At 41.7% G+C, this 13,132-nt stretch overlaps 1 protein-coding gene across 3 annotated transcripts in view; it reads right to left on the bottom strand.

Moving 5' to 3' along the window:
• Positions 1 to 13,132, bottom strand: part of LOC146049969 (spectrin beta chain, erythrocytic-like) — a 97,148-nt gene that overhangs the window by 22,487 nt on the left and 61,529 nt on the right. For all 3 annotated transcript variants that reach the window (XM_083166685.1, XM_083166686.1, XM_083166687.1), the window contains exons 22-29: positions 11,880 to 11,969; positions 10,512 to 10,790; positions 8,720 to 8,850; positions 7,905 to 8,109; positions 5,882 to 6,256; positions 3,556 to 3,800; positions 3,108 to 3,246; positions 107 to 191 (exon numbers count right to left, since the gene is read on the bottom strand). In XM_083166685.1, the coding sequence (XP_083022811.1) occupies positions 107 to 191; positions 3,108 to 3,246; positions 3,556 to 3,800; positions 5,882 to 6,256; positions 7,905 to 8,109; positions 8,720 to 8,850; positions 10,512 to 10,790; positions 11,880 to 11,969 (1,549 nt within the window). The remainder of the gene's footprint in view (positions 1 to 106; positions 192 to 3,107; positions 3,247 to 3,555; positions 3,801 to 5,881; positions 6,257 to 7,904; positions 8,110 to 8,719; positions 8,851 to 10,511; positions 10,791 to 11,879; positions 11,970 to 13,132) is intronic.

The following is a 13,132-nucleotide window of genomic DNA, read 5'->3' on the forward strand; positions in this document are numbered from 1 at the left end:
TGTTTATATGTACTGTCCAGAGCTGCTGGGTTTTGTGGAACCTTACAAATAAGCATGATGAGGGTACTGATGTCCTCCTACCATTAGGTGGCAATATTTTACTCACAAATGGAAAGCCAATCCCAACGCTTTTCCCATTTCTCCATCATCTCTTCCCGTCTTTCTGAGAGTTGCTCAAGCTTTTCCTTTATCTGTTTTTAAAAAAAGAGGTTGGAGGTTGAATAATGGCAGTAGACAGTGGTGGATCCAGAATAAAATGAGACAGAGGGGGCACCATGATAGGGGATTGGGGTGTGGTTGTTTTACACATGCTCCTGTCAAGTGTGCATAGACTCACAACAAGGGTGTAGTCTCAAAGGAAATGCTGTGTCCGTATTTCGGGAAGAGGGAGATGCCTTGTATACGCAGAGGGCGACAGAAGACAGAGGGTGATGGATGATAGTGACATGGGAGAGGCAGTGGGTGACAGGTGATATTGGAAAATGGGGATTCAGAGGGTGACAGGAAAAGATGACAGGAGGAGACAGTGGGAGATGCTAGGGAATGGTGACAGGGGAGAGGCAGTGAGTGACGTACAGGATGAAGGAGAGAGGCAATGGGTGACTGGGAGAGGATGACAGAAGAGAGTGGTGACAAGGGAAAGATGGTGGGAGATAGGTAGGCAGCCGGAGATAGGAAAAGATGACAGAGAAAGGAAGTGGGTTACAGGGAGAATGTTATAAGGAGAGGCAGGAGAAAGAAGGTGATAGGGTGTGATGCAGAGGAGAAGCAGAGGGTGAGGCAGTGGGTGACAGGAAGAGACAGAGGGTGACAGTGACAATGAATGAGTTATAACAGAAGGAAGTGGATGATGCCAGGGGGAGGCAGTGGTTGTTGTAGAGGATGATGGGGAGAGGTAGGAGTGACACGGAGAGGGTGAAAGCACGTGATGGGAATTGACAGAACTAAGGAGGAATGGCAAAATTCCCTATCCCCCACCATGAAATGTCATCATGACATAACCAGGGGGAGAACCTGCCAGGATGACTGAGAGGCTACCTGAAAATCAGGAATTTTTTTTTACTTAACATAAAATCCCTTTCTATCATGCTCCTTCGGCTTTAGGACTTTAATAGTGGTGGGCCCTAGTGAAATTCACCCGCTAACCCACCTCTAGTTTAGTGTTTTCCTTATATAAAATAAATGAAATGGGGGCGCACATGCCTTGGTTTCCCCCTCTCTGAATCCAAAAGTGGCAGTGGGATTGATGCTTAAAAAACAATGAATATTTGAAATATAAGTAGATAGTTGAAATAATTATGCTATGGACATAAAATGGAGAATTCAGTTGATTTGTGGTCACCTGAATGTAATAATAATAATAATAATTTTATTTATATCGCGCTTTTCTCCCATAGGACTCAAAGTCGCTTAAAATACATAAAAAACATGGTACATTGAGCAAGGGCATTAGAACTGCATGAAGTTGAAAAACGGAGACACTGTAGTTGATGACTTAAAGTAGAGAGCACACATACTGCAGGGATGGTGCAGACATTTTTGGGTAATAACTTCTACAGTTTATATATTCCAACCATAAAAGGTACCAGGCGCGGCAGCCATCTTGGACACACAATGTAGGATTACCTTGCTAGGAATAGGTCATGCCCAGAAGAGATGACACATAATGGGTGATTTCAGCATCTTATTGCTAGGGGTGGTGTCCCAGCATAACCAGCGGGTCTATGTGGCTTTTATCCTATTCACAGAAATACCAAATGAGGCAGCCATTTTGGGTGCACTACGAAAGTTAAGCTGTGGGAGATAAGCCAATGTAATTGCTGTGTGTGCACAAAGTGGCTAAACCCATCTAAAGCCCTGTATAAGGTTCTCAAAACCCCAGAGCCACAAGGAAGGTGGTGGGGCGGGGGGGAAGGGGGGGGGGGTGACAATTGTCCTTACAGGTATCTACAGCTTACAGGTGTTAGGACAATATTTTAGAATCGCAACATATGGATCAGCAGTAGAACTATAACTGATTGAGAACCGTTTACAATGAATTATGAAGAAACATTGACTTGGATTTTTATTTCCTTCATTATCACTTCTTAATTCTGTTTCACTCCCTAGTGCTAGTATGCCTGCTTTCTGGCTGCCCCCTCCAGGAGAGAGCAGCCAGTTCAGTGAGGTGGGCCACACCCCCCCATCGTGCAATGCTGGTATTTGAGGCATTGAACAGTGAAGGGCAGAGCTACAAAGGCGCAATTCACATCATTTGCGGGGGGGAGGGGGCGCGGGAGAGTGGCCACATTTCGGGAAGCTTGCCCCCCTTTCCGGGAGGGGGACCCGATTTCCAGGACCCTCCCGAACAGTGTAGGCAACCCTGTTTTATTCTCTCACTACGCCGGATTGGATGTCAACCTATTTCAGTTGTCAACCTTAAGGGCCCCTAAAGGTGCCCATACACGTTACAATTATTGTATACAATATTGTATACAATATTGCATCTCATCCGATCTCGGTTTTGCGATGACATCAGATGAGATGAGATCTAGTACAAAAAGTATGTACTGCACATACTTTTTGTACTAGATCTCATCTCATCTGATGTCATCGCAAAACCGAGATCGGATGAGATGCGATATTGTATACAATATTGTATACAATAATTGTAACGTGTATGGGCACCTTTACACTTGTGAGATTTTGTGAGATTTGATCCAATTTGAGTCAATTTATCTGACAAGATCTGCTGTGCCGTCTGACAAAATCTTATGTGCCTGATGTGTAGGACACAATCCACAATCCTGTGCCATTAGGTATAACCAAGAGATTGGAAGAGATTGAACCTCCTGCACGTAGGATAAATCTCGAGTCAATCAGGTTCAATTTGTTGAGACAATAAGTTGACAAGTGTAAGGGGGCTTAAGGCCTATTGACCTTCAGTGGTTGACCTAATGCATGTCGATTTTGATAGGGTCTGTCTAATGACTTTATCTCTGCAATTTCTATTTTGCTGTACTCTACTCGGGGACAATTAGTTACATATATACAAAGACAAATAAAATAAATGGTTATAATGTATTTAATATATACTGTTAAACCCTGGCAGTAAGATGGCATTTTACCTCTTCTGAAGCTGGATGATTATGTGCCAGTAGAGTGTGACCTAACTCAACACATTTGCCATAATTTGGGTTTCTGGCTTCAATTTCAGATCTCAGTTCTTGGTGGTACTTTATTAGGGACTCAACAGATGATACATCTCTGGAAAACAACAACAATGACAAAATATTTTTGGTAACTTAGATCAGAACCTATACGTATAGAGGTACAGTATATGATCAGTGGGTCAGTGTGTAGTGTGTTCAGTGTGTAGCCCAGGACTTACTCAGTGTCTGCAATAGAAACAGGCTGATCGGGGCCGGATATATGTGACATATAAACAATTTTTATTTCTAATTTGGTTAAATACCTAAAATAACTTTTTAATTCAACTATACTTTATTTTTCCTTTAATTGTGGCAACTAACATAAACATATGCCTACAACCTAACACTTCTTTAATCCCTTTACCTTGGTCTCTCCTGGGTTTCAATATTTCTTATCATACTTTCCATCCAGAGCATTAAATCTCGAACCATGCCAAAGAAACTGAATTTCTCTGAGGCACTTATCAGTTCGTTCCGCCGACCACTACAGGCGTCCAGAAGGGATTTCCATGCCTCGCCCACTTCCTTCTCCTTCATCTGTATGTCCACGGCTTGATCTCCTGCATAGGCAGTATAGAGACGTGTTGCTATGTCTTGGAAAGTCTGGACCTGTAATAATATAAAAAGGACTATCTTTAGTTATTTGTAAGTAGAGATGTGTGTGTGGTCCCCTGTGTTTGGATTAAGTATCTGGATATTATTTTCCAATTGCTGAAAACATCTAAAATCATGTAATTTGGGCCTGTTCGGCAGTGAAGCAGCAGAGCAGCGGCACAAACCCATGGCTTTGTATAGCACATCGATGAAACATTGTGCCACAGCTGTGGCAGACAGGTTGACTGTTTAATAAACTATACAGCCACATAGATATATATATATTTTTTTTTTCAAAAGAAGAGGTCCCAGGGCAGTACAGGGAAATGGAGGTGGAGTAAATAGTGTCAGGCATTGAAAGCAAACGATTGATTTATTAATGTATTCATTAATTAATTTAGACAATTGAAATTAAAGAATTAGAAACTGAATGCAATGTTAATAGACAATAATTCCCCAAGGGTTGAAAAATAAACCAATAAAATAAATGGATGCACTGCAGAGCTGCAAGCTCCGAATCAGCACTAACAACCCCCTCCTTCCTTACTGCATAACACACTCCTATATTACATTTATAAGCTGCACCAGAGAGGGATAATACTATTCTCCTTAGTCTACTCCACAAATTATGTCAAATTGAATTGTCTTTGGGCCCTAACACCATCCTTTATGTTTATATATATTTTTTAAATGCAGAGTTTAATAAATCAAGCACTTCAGTGACAGGGGCTGCCACTTTTGTGGCTGAAGTGCTTGGTTTATTTGGGCCACACAAACCAAGCTACAGATGGGCTTAAGGCAGTTTACAGAGTTGTTATTCATTGTCACATTTGGAACAAGTCATACTCATCATTATCATCATCTTCCCCACTGTTGCTAATATCATTGTCATCAACGCACAATATTAACTTAGCACCTTTGGTGATCATCAACATTATTATTGATTGGAAGAAAAATGTGGAAAAAATTATATTTATTAAAAATGAATTACAAATTGTATAAGGAGGACCTCCAGCAGAAGCTTCTTATGGACTGGTATAACAAATGGTACAGATTCCTTCAGAAATGTCAGGATTTGGGTAAAAAGAATTCCACATACAGTACAAGTATTAGCTTTTTTTGCCAATACATAACAATGGCCTTCTCTATCATGGTCAAGAACTGCTGCCACTGGTGTCTGACTCTGTCAGACTCACAAATAGCACTTGTGGACACCCTTAAGTCCCCCATACACTCGGCCGATTTGTCCTAAGAACAAGTCGGACCAGTTTGTCCTTGAGAGCCCCCCGGCAGCTCCCAGGAGGCTCACATGCGATTTGGCACTTGATGTGCCATTTTTACATTAAGTAAATCGCATACAGGGAGCAGGCAGCTGTAGTGGTGGGCAGCGGGGTCCGAGTAGCGGCAGCGGCTGGGAGCTTGAACCGGCATTTGTCCAGGCAGTGAGGTGGGAATGGGATGCGGCTGCTGAACATTTTGAAATGAGAATTCTCTCAGCCACTCAACATCAGTCCACTCTTTTAAAAATATTAAGCAACCACATACCGCCCTGTCGCCTGGAAAAAATGTTGCTGCAAGCTTCCAGCCGCCGCTTGGACAGACCCCGCTTCCCGCCACTACCAGCTGCCCGCCCCACGATCCCTGCTGTCTGCCCCCTGCCATACGGACCCAGCTGCTACATGTGCTTCACTGCGGTGCTTCCCTGCTGGCACACACCTAGGGATCGGACTCGTCACATCGTGGGTGCTAAAAAGCACTCATGATCTGCCACTGATGGATCCAATTGTGAGACATCTGATGTCCCGCCGGTGCGACCACAGGGTCCGAAACCAGGTCCGATGCGCACGGGACATGTCACATACAGTCGATTTGGTCCAATTTCATGCCCCGATCCGTTGGAGCGGGGAATGTATGGGGGCCCTAAGTCTCTCCTTGGGGTTAATCCACAGTTATGCTTTTTAAGAGGCATATATTTTATGGATACTGAAGGACAACAGGAGTGTGGGTCATTAAGTTAACAATGTCTAGGTCAACAGTCAAAAGGTCAACCACTATGAAACTATGAAACGATGGTACCAAAACAGTGGTGCATGTACCTGTGATCCAATAAAATGTATATCCCTTTCAAAGGCTGAGTGTACTCTGTGCAGGGACTCTGCAGTGTGCACATCCTTGCCGATCTCTTCCGGTAGGTCCTTGCGTTTCTCCTCGATCATGCCCAGAATCTCGGTGCCATCATAGAAGAACTTGTGAAGATCATAAGACGCAGACAAGAGCTGTATGCGGGTATCAATCAGTTCCAACAAATCCGCCCAGCTCTCGTTCAGGTTGTCCTTCCATTCTGCAATCATTGCAGCTTCAGAATGACCAGCGTCAATTAATTCTTCAATTAAGATGTTGACATTGTCAATACGTTCCTGCCCAATTGTTCCAGTTTCTTTGGCAAAGTCACGGAATTTGTCTCGAAGCACCTACAGTTTATATCATTAAGGAGATAAAGGTAAGTTTTGTGTAGCTCTCTGTAGTCATTGTTACACTCATATAATAACTTGTTGGAATCAGTGTAGGGTCATTGCTTCATCACAAGCAAAACAGTAAAATGTAACTTGATTGGTCTGCTTCATACGAGAGTTATCATACCTTGTAATGAGGACAAGTAAAGGTGATGCCCATCACAACCAATCTGATTGTAGCTCTCTTCTACATACTCTAGTACATTCTGTTGAAATATACTAAAATCTGATTGGTTGTCCTCTTTGAACGTTTGAGAAATCTTCTTCACTAGGAGCTAACTATTACTTAAACTGAGACACTTTGGAATATGGTTAGTTATTGTATATACAACTACCATACTTACTTTTTTGCCAAATCATTGATTATGAATGAGGGATATCGACTACCGGGAATATTTATTCCAACACCTACATATATAAATTTGTTGAATAAAGATTTAAAAAAAATGTAATCTACAGAGAAGATGAGACAATACTGTAACCTTTCAATGAGAAATGGAATATAATACATTACCATTAAAATCACCATCAAGCAACATTTTATTACTCATCATCTCACCATTAGGAAGTTGAAAGACCTTTTCTACAATGATACCACATAACTTGAGCTGCAAGAACCCCATCCACTCGCTGGTCATTTCCATATTGGATTGTTGTAATCTCATACTTTCTGGCCTCCCTGACAACCACCTCTCTCTATCCAATCCAATCTGTCCTTAAGCCTGCTGTCCGGGACATCTTCCTCTGCAAACGTACTATGTCCACCTTCCTTCTATTAAAAGCCACTCTGGAAGCCCTCACCCATTCCTCTCCATTTACATATCTGACTTTATCTACATTTACACCCAAACACTTTGCTCCACAAATGCACACCACCTCTCCTGCCAAGGGGTTACTTTCGCCCATTCATACCTATAAGATTTTGGCCGTGGTGCTCCTTACCTCTGAAATTCTCTACTTCTCTCTATAAGACTCTCCACCACTCTACAAAACTTCAAACAGGCTTTTCAAGAGCCATTTCATCAAATATAAGAATCTTCCAGCCTAAAGGTGGCCATACACTGCTGCGATGTCCTGCAGTAGTGTATGGCCACGGGATTCCCTGCAACCTGCCCAGGACCTTCCCAGGTGGCAGGGACGCATGCGATCCATCACAATTTGTTGTGATGGATCGCATTGATCCCTGCTCCTAGTCTGCCCATCACCGCCACCGGGAGGTCCCAGGTCTGGTGGTCGGATGGCCAGCAGGTCTGACCACCGGCTCAGGTCCGATGCGCACGGGACTGCGCATCAGACTGAGGGGACATCAAACTGAGCTGTCCTTCTCTTACATAGACTATCTTATACTCCATACTCCTTACAACGGCACCTAATTCTTGGTTTCTGCCGCCCCGATGAATGTTATTTACCATTTACTTGTCCTAAATTGTCTTGTTCTGTAAGTCTCTGCCTTCTTGTTTTGCCCATTGTTTCGTACTTTGTTAGGTGTGGTGGAACCCTTGTGGCACCATATACATACAATAATAATAATTATAATATAGCGAACAGATTTGAAGTGCAAGTGGATAATTATATACAGTACTGTACAGGACAAATGTACACTTACAGTCACATGATCTAAATCTTGGCCCATTTCTGGTGATGAGGCCTTGACGTCTCTCTCGGCAATCCATTGCTCCAAGTCTTCCACCTCGCGCTTCAGCATAAACATGTGATAGATGTTGTCTAAATTCTGTCTCCGCTGATCTGCCACCTCTCGCAGTGCAGCGTACTGCTTCTCTAGGTTGCCCTGGTGGCGGATTATCTCTTCTCTACAAGCAGAAGACAAGGTAAGTGTGTTTTTCTTACAGGTAGTTACCTTTGGATGGTCTGATGATGTTTTCTGCATTCATGCCCATGTGCAAATTTTATTCAACTATGGATTAACATTAAAATATAAAAGCATAAACACCGATGTATGCAAATAGTTTACAAATACTAAGAAATGTATATGTGTTTTTTTTTAAATCAACAAAGAATTTTTTTCCTACCCATAGAAATATATCACTTGGGTCATAGAAATGATGATAACAAATGGACAAATTGGTTTGTTGGACTAATAAAAAAAAATCTATCTAATCTATATAGTAATCTACTAAAGATGGGTACACATCAAACAAAATTCGTAATGATCTTAATGATTCCGATTGGTCGAAACCAGAATATAGTGTGTACGCTTGAAGACGTTGGCGATGCGCGCAGGATGACGGAGGACATAGCTAACAAGGGCCATGCTTCGACACCCCCCCCCCCCCATCGCTGATGCATCCGATGTGCCTAGCTCCATCTGTATATGGTATATATAGCCCATTAATTATTTTAACAATTAACAGTTATTATACTAACAATTACAATAGTTAGAGTCATGTTAGCTTTACATACCCGTCAGGATGTTCTAATGCCAGAAGTTTTTGTGACTGATCGGCCAAATCTTTGACATTTTTGCCATATTGTTCTATTCCATGTTGCAATATCAGGTGATTCTTCAGCATTAGAACCACGCTTTCCTCATCCTGCTCAGGAGACAGACAAAATACTGTCAGGGTCACATTTGTGGATAAGGTGACCAACAAATGGAAGTTTTGTTCTCTGCTGTGAGAGATGTGCAAAATATCCGCTAAAAATGGCAGCCACTGGTTTGTTTTTTTAGCGCAATATTTAACTAAAATTCAAGTAATTGACTTCACATCATTTGCCGGCAATAAGTAAAGTGATTCACAGTTCTCCACTACGGCCCTGGCATTTTTAGCTGATACTTTGCACATCTCTCGCAGTTGGGATCATGATGGTCGACACCATTAGGTTGACATGGGAAAAGGTTGACAGTGAAAAACCCCATGTCAACCTTTTGACTGTCGACCTAGACACTGTCGAACTGATGACCTGTCGAACGAAAGACCTGCCGAACTAATGACCTTTCAACCTAGAACCATGTCGACATTTCCCCACGTCGACCTTTTCCCATGTCAACCTAATAGTGTCGACCATCATGCTGTAGACCAAATGACCGCATCCCGAATAAATACTACTTTACCAATAATACTGCAGCTTCCTGTTGAATGATTACTACTTTACCAATAATACTGCAGCTTCCTGTTGAATGATTACTACAGTACTTTACCAATAATACTGCAGCTTCCTGTTGAATGATTACTACTTTACCAATAATACTGCAGCTTCCTGTTGAATGATTACTACTTTACCAATAATACTGCAGCTTCCCGTTGAATAAATACTACTTTACCAATAATAGTGCAGCTTCCCGTTGAATGATTACTACTTTACCAATAATACTGCAGCTTCCTGTTGAATGATTACTACTTTACCAATAATACTGCAGCTTCCTGTTGAATGATTACTACTTTACCAATAATACTGCAGCTTCCTGTTGAATGATTACTACTTTACCAATAATAATGCAGCTTCCTGTTGAATGATTACTACTTTACCAATAATAATGCAGCTTCCTGTTGAATGATTACTACTTTACCAATAATACTGCAGCTTCCTGTTGAATGATTACTACTTTACCAATAATACTGCAGCTTCCCGTTGAATAAATACTACTTTACCAATAATAGTGCAGCTTCCCGTTGAATGATTACTACTTTACCAATAATACTGCAGCTTCCTGTTGAATGATTACTACTTTACCAATAATACTGCAGCTTCCTGTTGAATGATTACTACTTTACCAATAATACTGCAGCTTCCTGTTGAATGATTACTACTTTACCAATAATAATGCAGCTTCCTGTTGAATGATTACTACTTTACCAATAATAATGCAGCTTCCTGTTGAATGATTACTACTTTACCAATAATACTGCAGCTTTCTGTTGAATGATTACTACTTTACCAATAATACTGCAGCTTCCCGTTGAATGATTACTACTTTACCAATAATACTGCAGCTTCCTGTTGAATGATTACTACTTTACCAATAATACTGCAGCTTCCCGTTGAATGATTACTACTTTACCAATAATACTGCAGCTTCCCGTTGAATGATTACTACTTTACCAATAATACTGCAGCTTCCTGTTGAATGATTACTACTTTACCAATAATACTGCAGCTTCCTGTTGAATGATTAATGCATTTATTAATCAGCTGGCTGCGCAGTTCATTCATCTGCGGACAATAACTGTGGTATATTTATGGCTTACAGTACCTTTGGCTTTTCATCTCCAATCATATAAAGCTGTTGTTCATCGATCCAAGCCTCTGCCTCAATGGCATCCACATAATATTGCTGAGCCTCATTTGCCTGATTAAGTGATTTCTGTCTATTTACTGTTGCTGTGTTCAACTGACCCCATAGCTCTTGCAGCACTTGACGCTGCTTTCTGATTGGTTGACAGTCAACATCTGTTTCACATTCTATAGTCTCTGCTTTCTTAATAACATCATCCAGTCTTGGCCCGTGACCTGCGATTTCTTTCTGCAAAGTCTAAAATACAAAAATGTTTTACTGGTAAAACTCAATGGGGTACATTTACTAAGATGGGAGTTATTTTAAGATGGGATGTTGTCCATAGCAACATCTTCTAGAAGATGCAATATAAATAATAAGTAGAATCTGATTGGGTGTATCTCACACCATGGGTGCACATAGAGGGTGATTCAGGTTTGTTTGCAAAGCACGTAGGTGCAGAGAGAGTTATGGTGTGTACACACTTGTACAATGTGCATGAGATTTTGACTATATAGTCAAAATCTCATCTGGATCGCATGCAGATTGTATGGGTTTTAACCCTTGCAATCCCGATGGGCGCTCCTGTATCGCAGCAGGAAAGTCTTGGCTGCATAGACTATATAGTGTAAATTGTATGCAGATAGTCTAAATTGTAATATAGTCTAAATTGTACAAGTGTGTACACACCATTAGATTTAGGTGAGATTTTGTTTCCGTGCAGGATAAATACTGGCTGCTTTATTTTTACGCTGCAATATAGATATCAGTTTGAAGTAGAAACCCCACCCAAATCTAACTGTCTCTGCACATGTTACATCTGCCCCCCTGCAGTACACATGGTTTTAGCAAACCAAATGTGCTTTGTAAACAAACCTGAATCCCCCCTATAGTTCGCTGTTTCAGACATTAGAGCACTCCTATGGGATGGCCTTCGGAACATCACCACAGGGGCCAATGTAGTGTATTTCAACGCCGTCTCTTGAAACGACACATCTGTGTCTACCTAGCCATCACCACTCAGAGACACCCACTGAAATACCAGACTGAATTACCATTTGTCTGCATCCCTGGACGATAATCATCAGTATGTATGCGCAATGTGACTCTGATTTATGCGTAGTTGTAAAAACATCACACTGCGCAAACACTGGCATAGCGTCCACCCAATGTCTCAATTGACATTGGCTGGAGAGTCAACAATATTAGCTTTAGACACCAGCCCTTGTAGATAAATCATCATAATGCTGCAGGTTTATGAGATAATGATTATTTTTCAGTGTAATGACCCATCAGTAGGTGCGATATGGCCTTAAATAGAACCAATCTTTGAGATTACAGATGTACCTGGTTCTTTTTCAGAAGCATCTGCACCATCTGAAGATTATTTCCATAATCTTTGGACTCTGCTAGTGGCATCCTCTCCTGAATCCAGAGCTGAAAGCAGACAAAAAAAACCCTTATCAGACATGCTTTTTATTGGTTTGTCTCTAATATGTTGCATTGTTATTAAACGTAAAGTCCAATATAAAATGTATACAGTATTAAGATAGGAAATTCTAATAATATTGAAAAAGATCCCAGGAGGATTGATACACGTTGGTAGCAGAGGGACCTCCCTTCACACCACTACAGAACTTGGCTCATTGGACTGTAAACCTGCATAAGAGACGGGACCTCAGGTCACCCAGGTTGTAGCCACTTTTTCATCTTTTCCATTCCAATTTCTGGTGTGGTTGTGGAAGAAAGTCCCCTATTTTTATTTGAATTTTTTTTATCTGTACCCCATTTTATGTCTATTGGAGTGTTTTCCAATAAACATCTTTTTATGAATTTTTGTGTGTGATGTGAGTCAAGCATTTCATCCAATAATGAGTTGGAGTACGCTCCTTGTCATTGTGTGGGTTTTTTAAAGATACCCTTATGTGTCTAAAGATACCTTTATGTGAAATATCATCTGTGGTACATTGCAAGTCAGGATATGATCATCTAAAAGATACCATTATAAGTGTTTTGCATTTCTCACATATGTGAGTATGGTACAAGTTCTGTTTCCTTAATGGGTGGAACCAGTGGCGGAACAAGCGAGTTGTGGGCCCAGGTTCAAAAATAAGGTTTGCGCCCCCCCCCCCCCCACACACACACAAAAAAAATGCATAGTGTCTTTACTTTAGATTAAACGTCCATTACACATTATGCCTCACACTGTAGTTCCCCCATACACATTATGCTGCACACCATAATGCTCATTACCCATTGTGGGCGGGATGTTTTAACATCCGCAGCCCCCCTTTGCCGGGCATCGCACTATTAATAACGGCATATGCTGTAACATATGCTGTTATTAACGCAAGGGACAGCTCTTGCGATAAGAGCTGTCTCTTGCGATGCGGTGCCAGCACTGGACTTCCGGGTCTGTGACCCGGGAGTCCATCTGTGCATGCGCAGAGTGATGCGCCAGCCGCAGGGCATGCTGGGAGGGATCCGTGACGGATCCCTCAAACAGTGCTGCGGTAAGAAGCCCATAGGCTTCTGCAGGGAATCGCCAGCTTTTGCTTGCGATTCCCTCCGCAGCACTGCCACTGCGGAGGCACAGTACA

This window comes from Crinia signifera, chromosome 12, assembly GCF_055691185.1.
Source record: "Crinia signifera chromosome 12, ASM5569118v1, whole genome shotgun sequence".
Taxonomy (NCBI): Eukaryota; Metazoa; Chordata; class Amphibia; order Anura; family Myobatrachidae; genus Crinia; species Crinia signifera.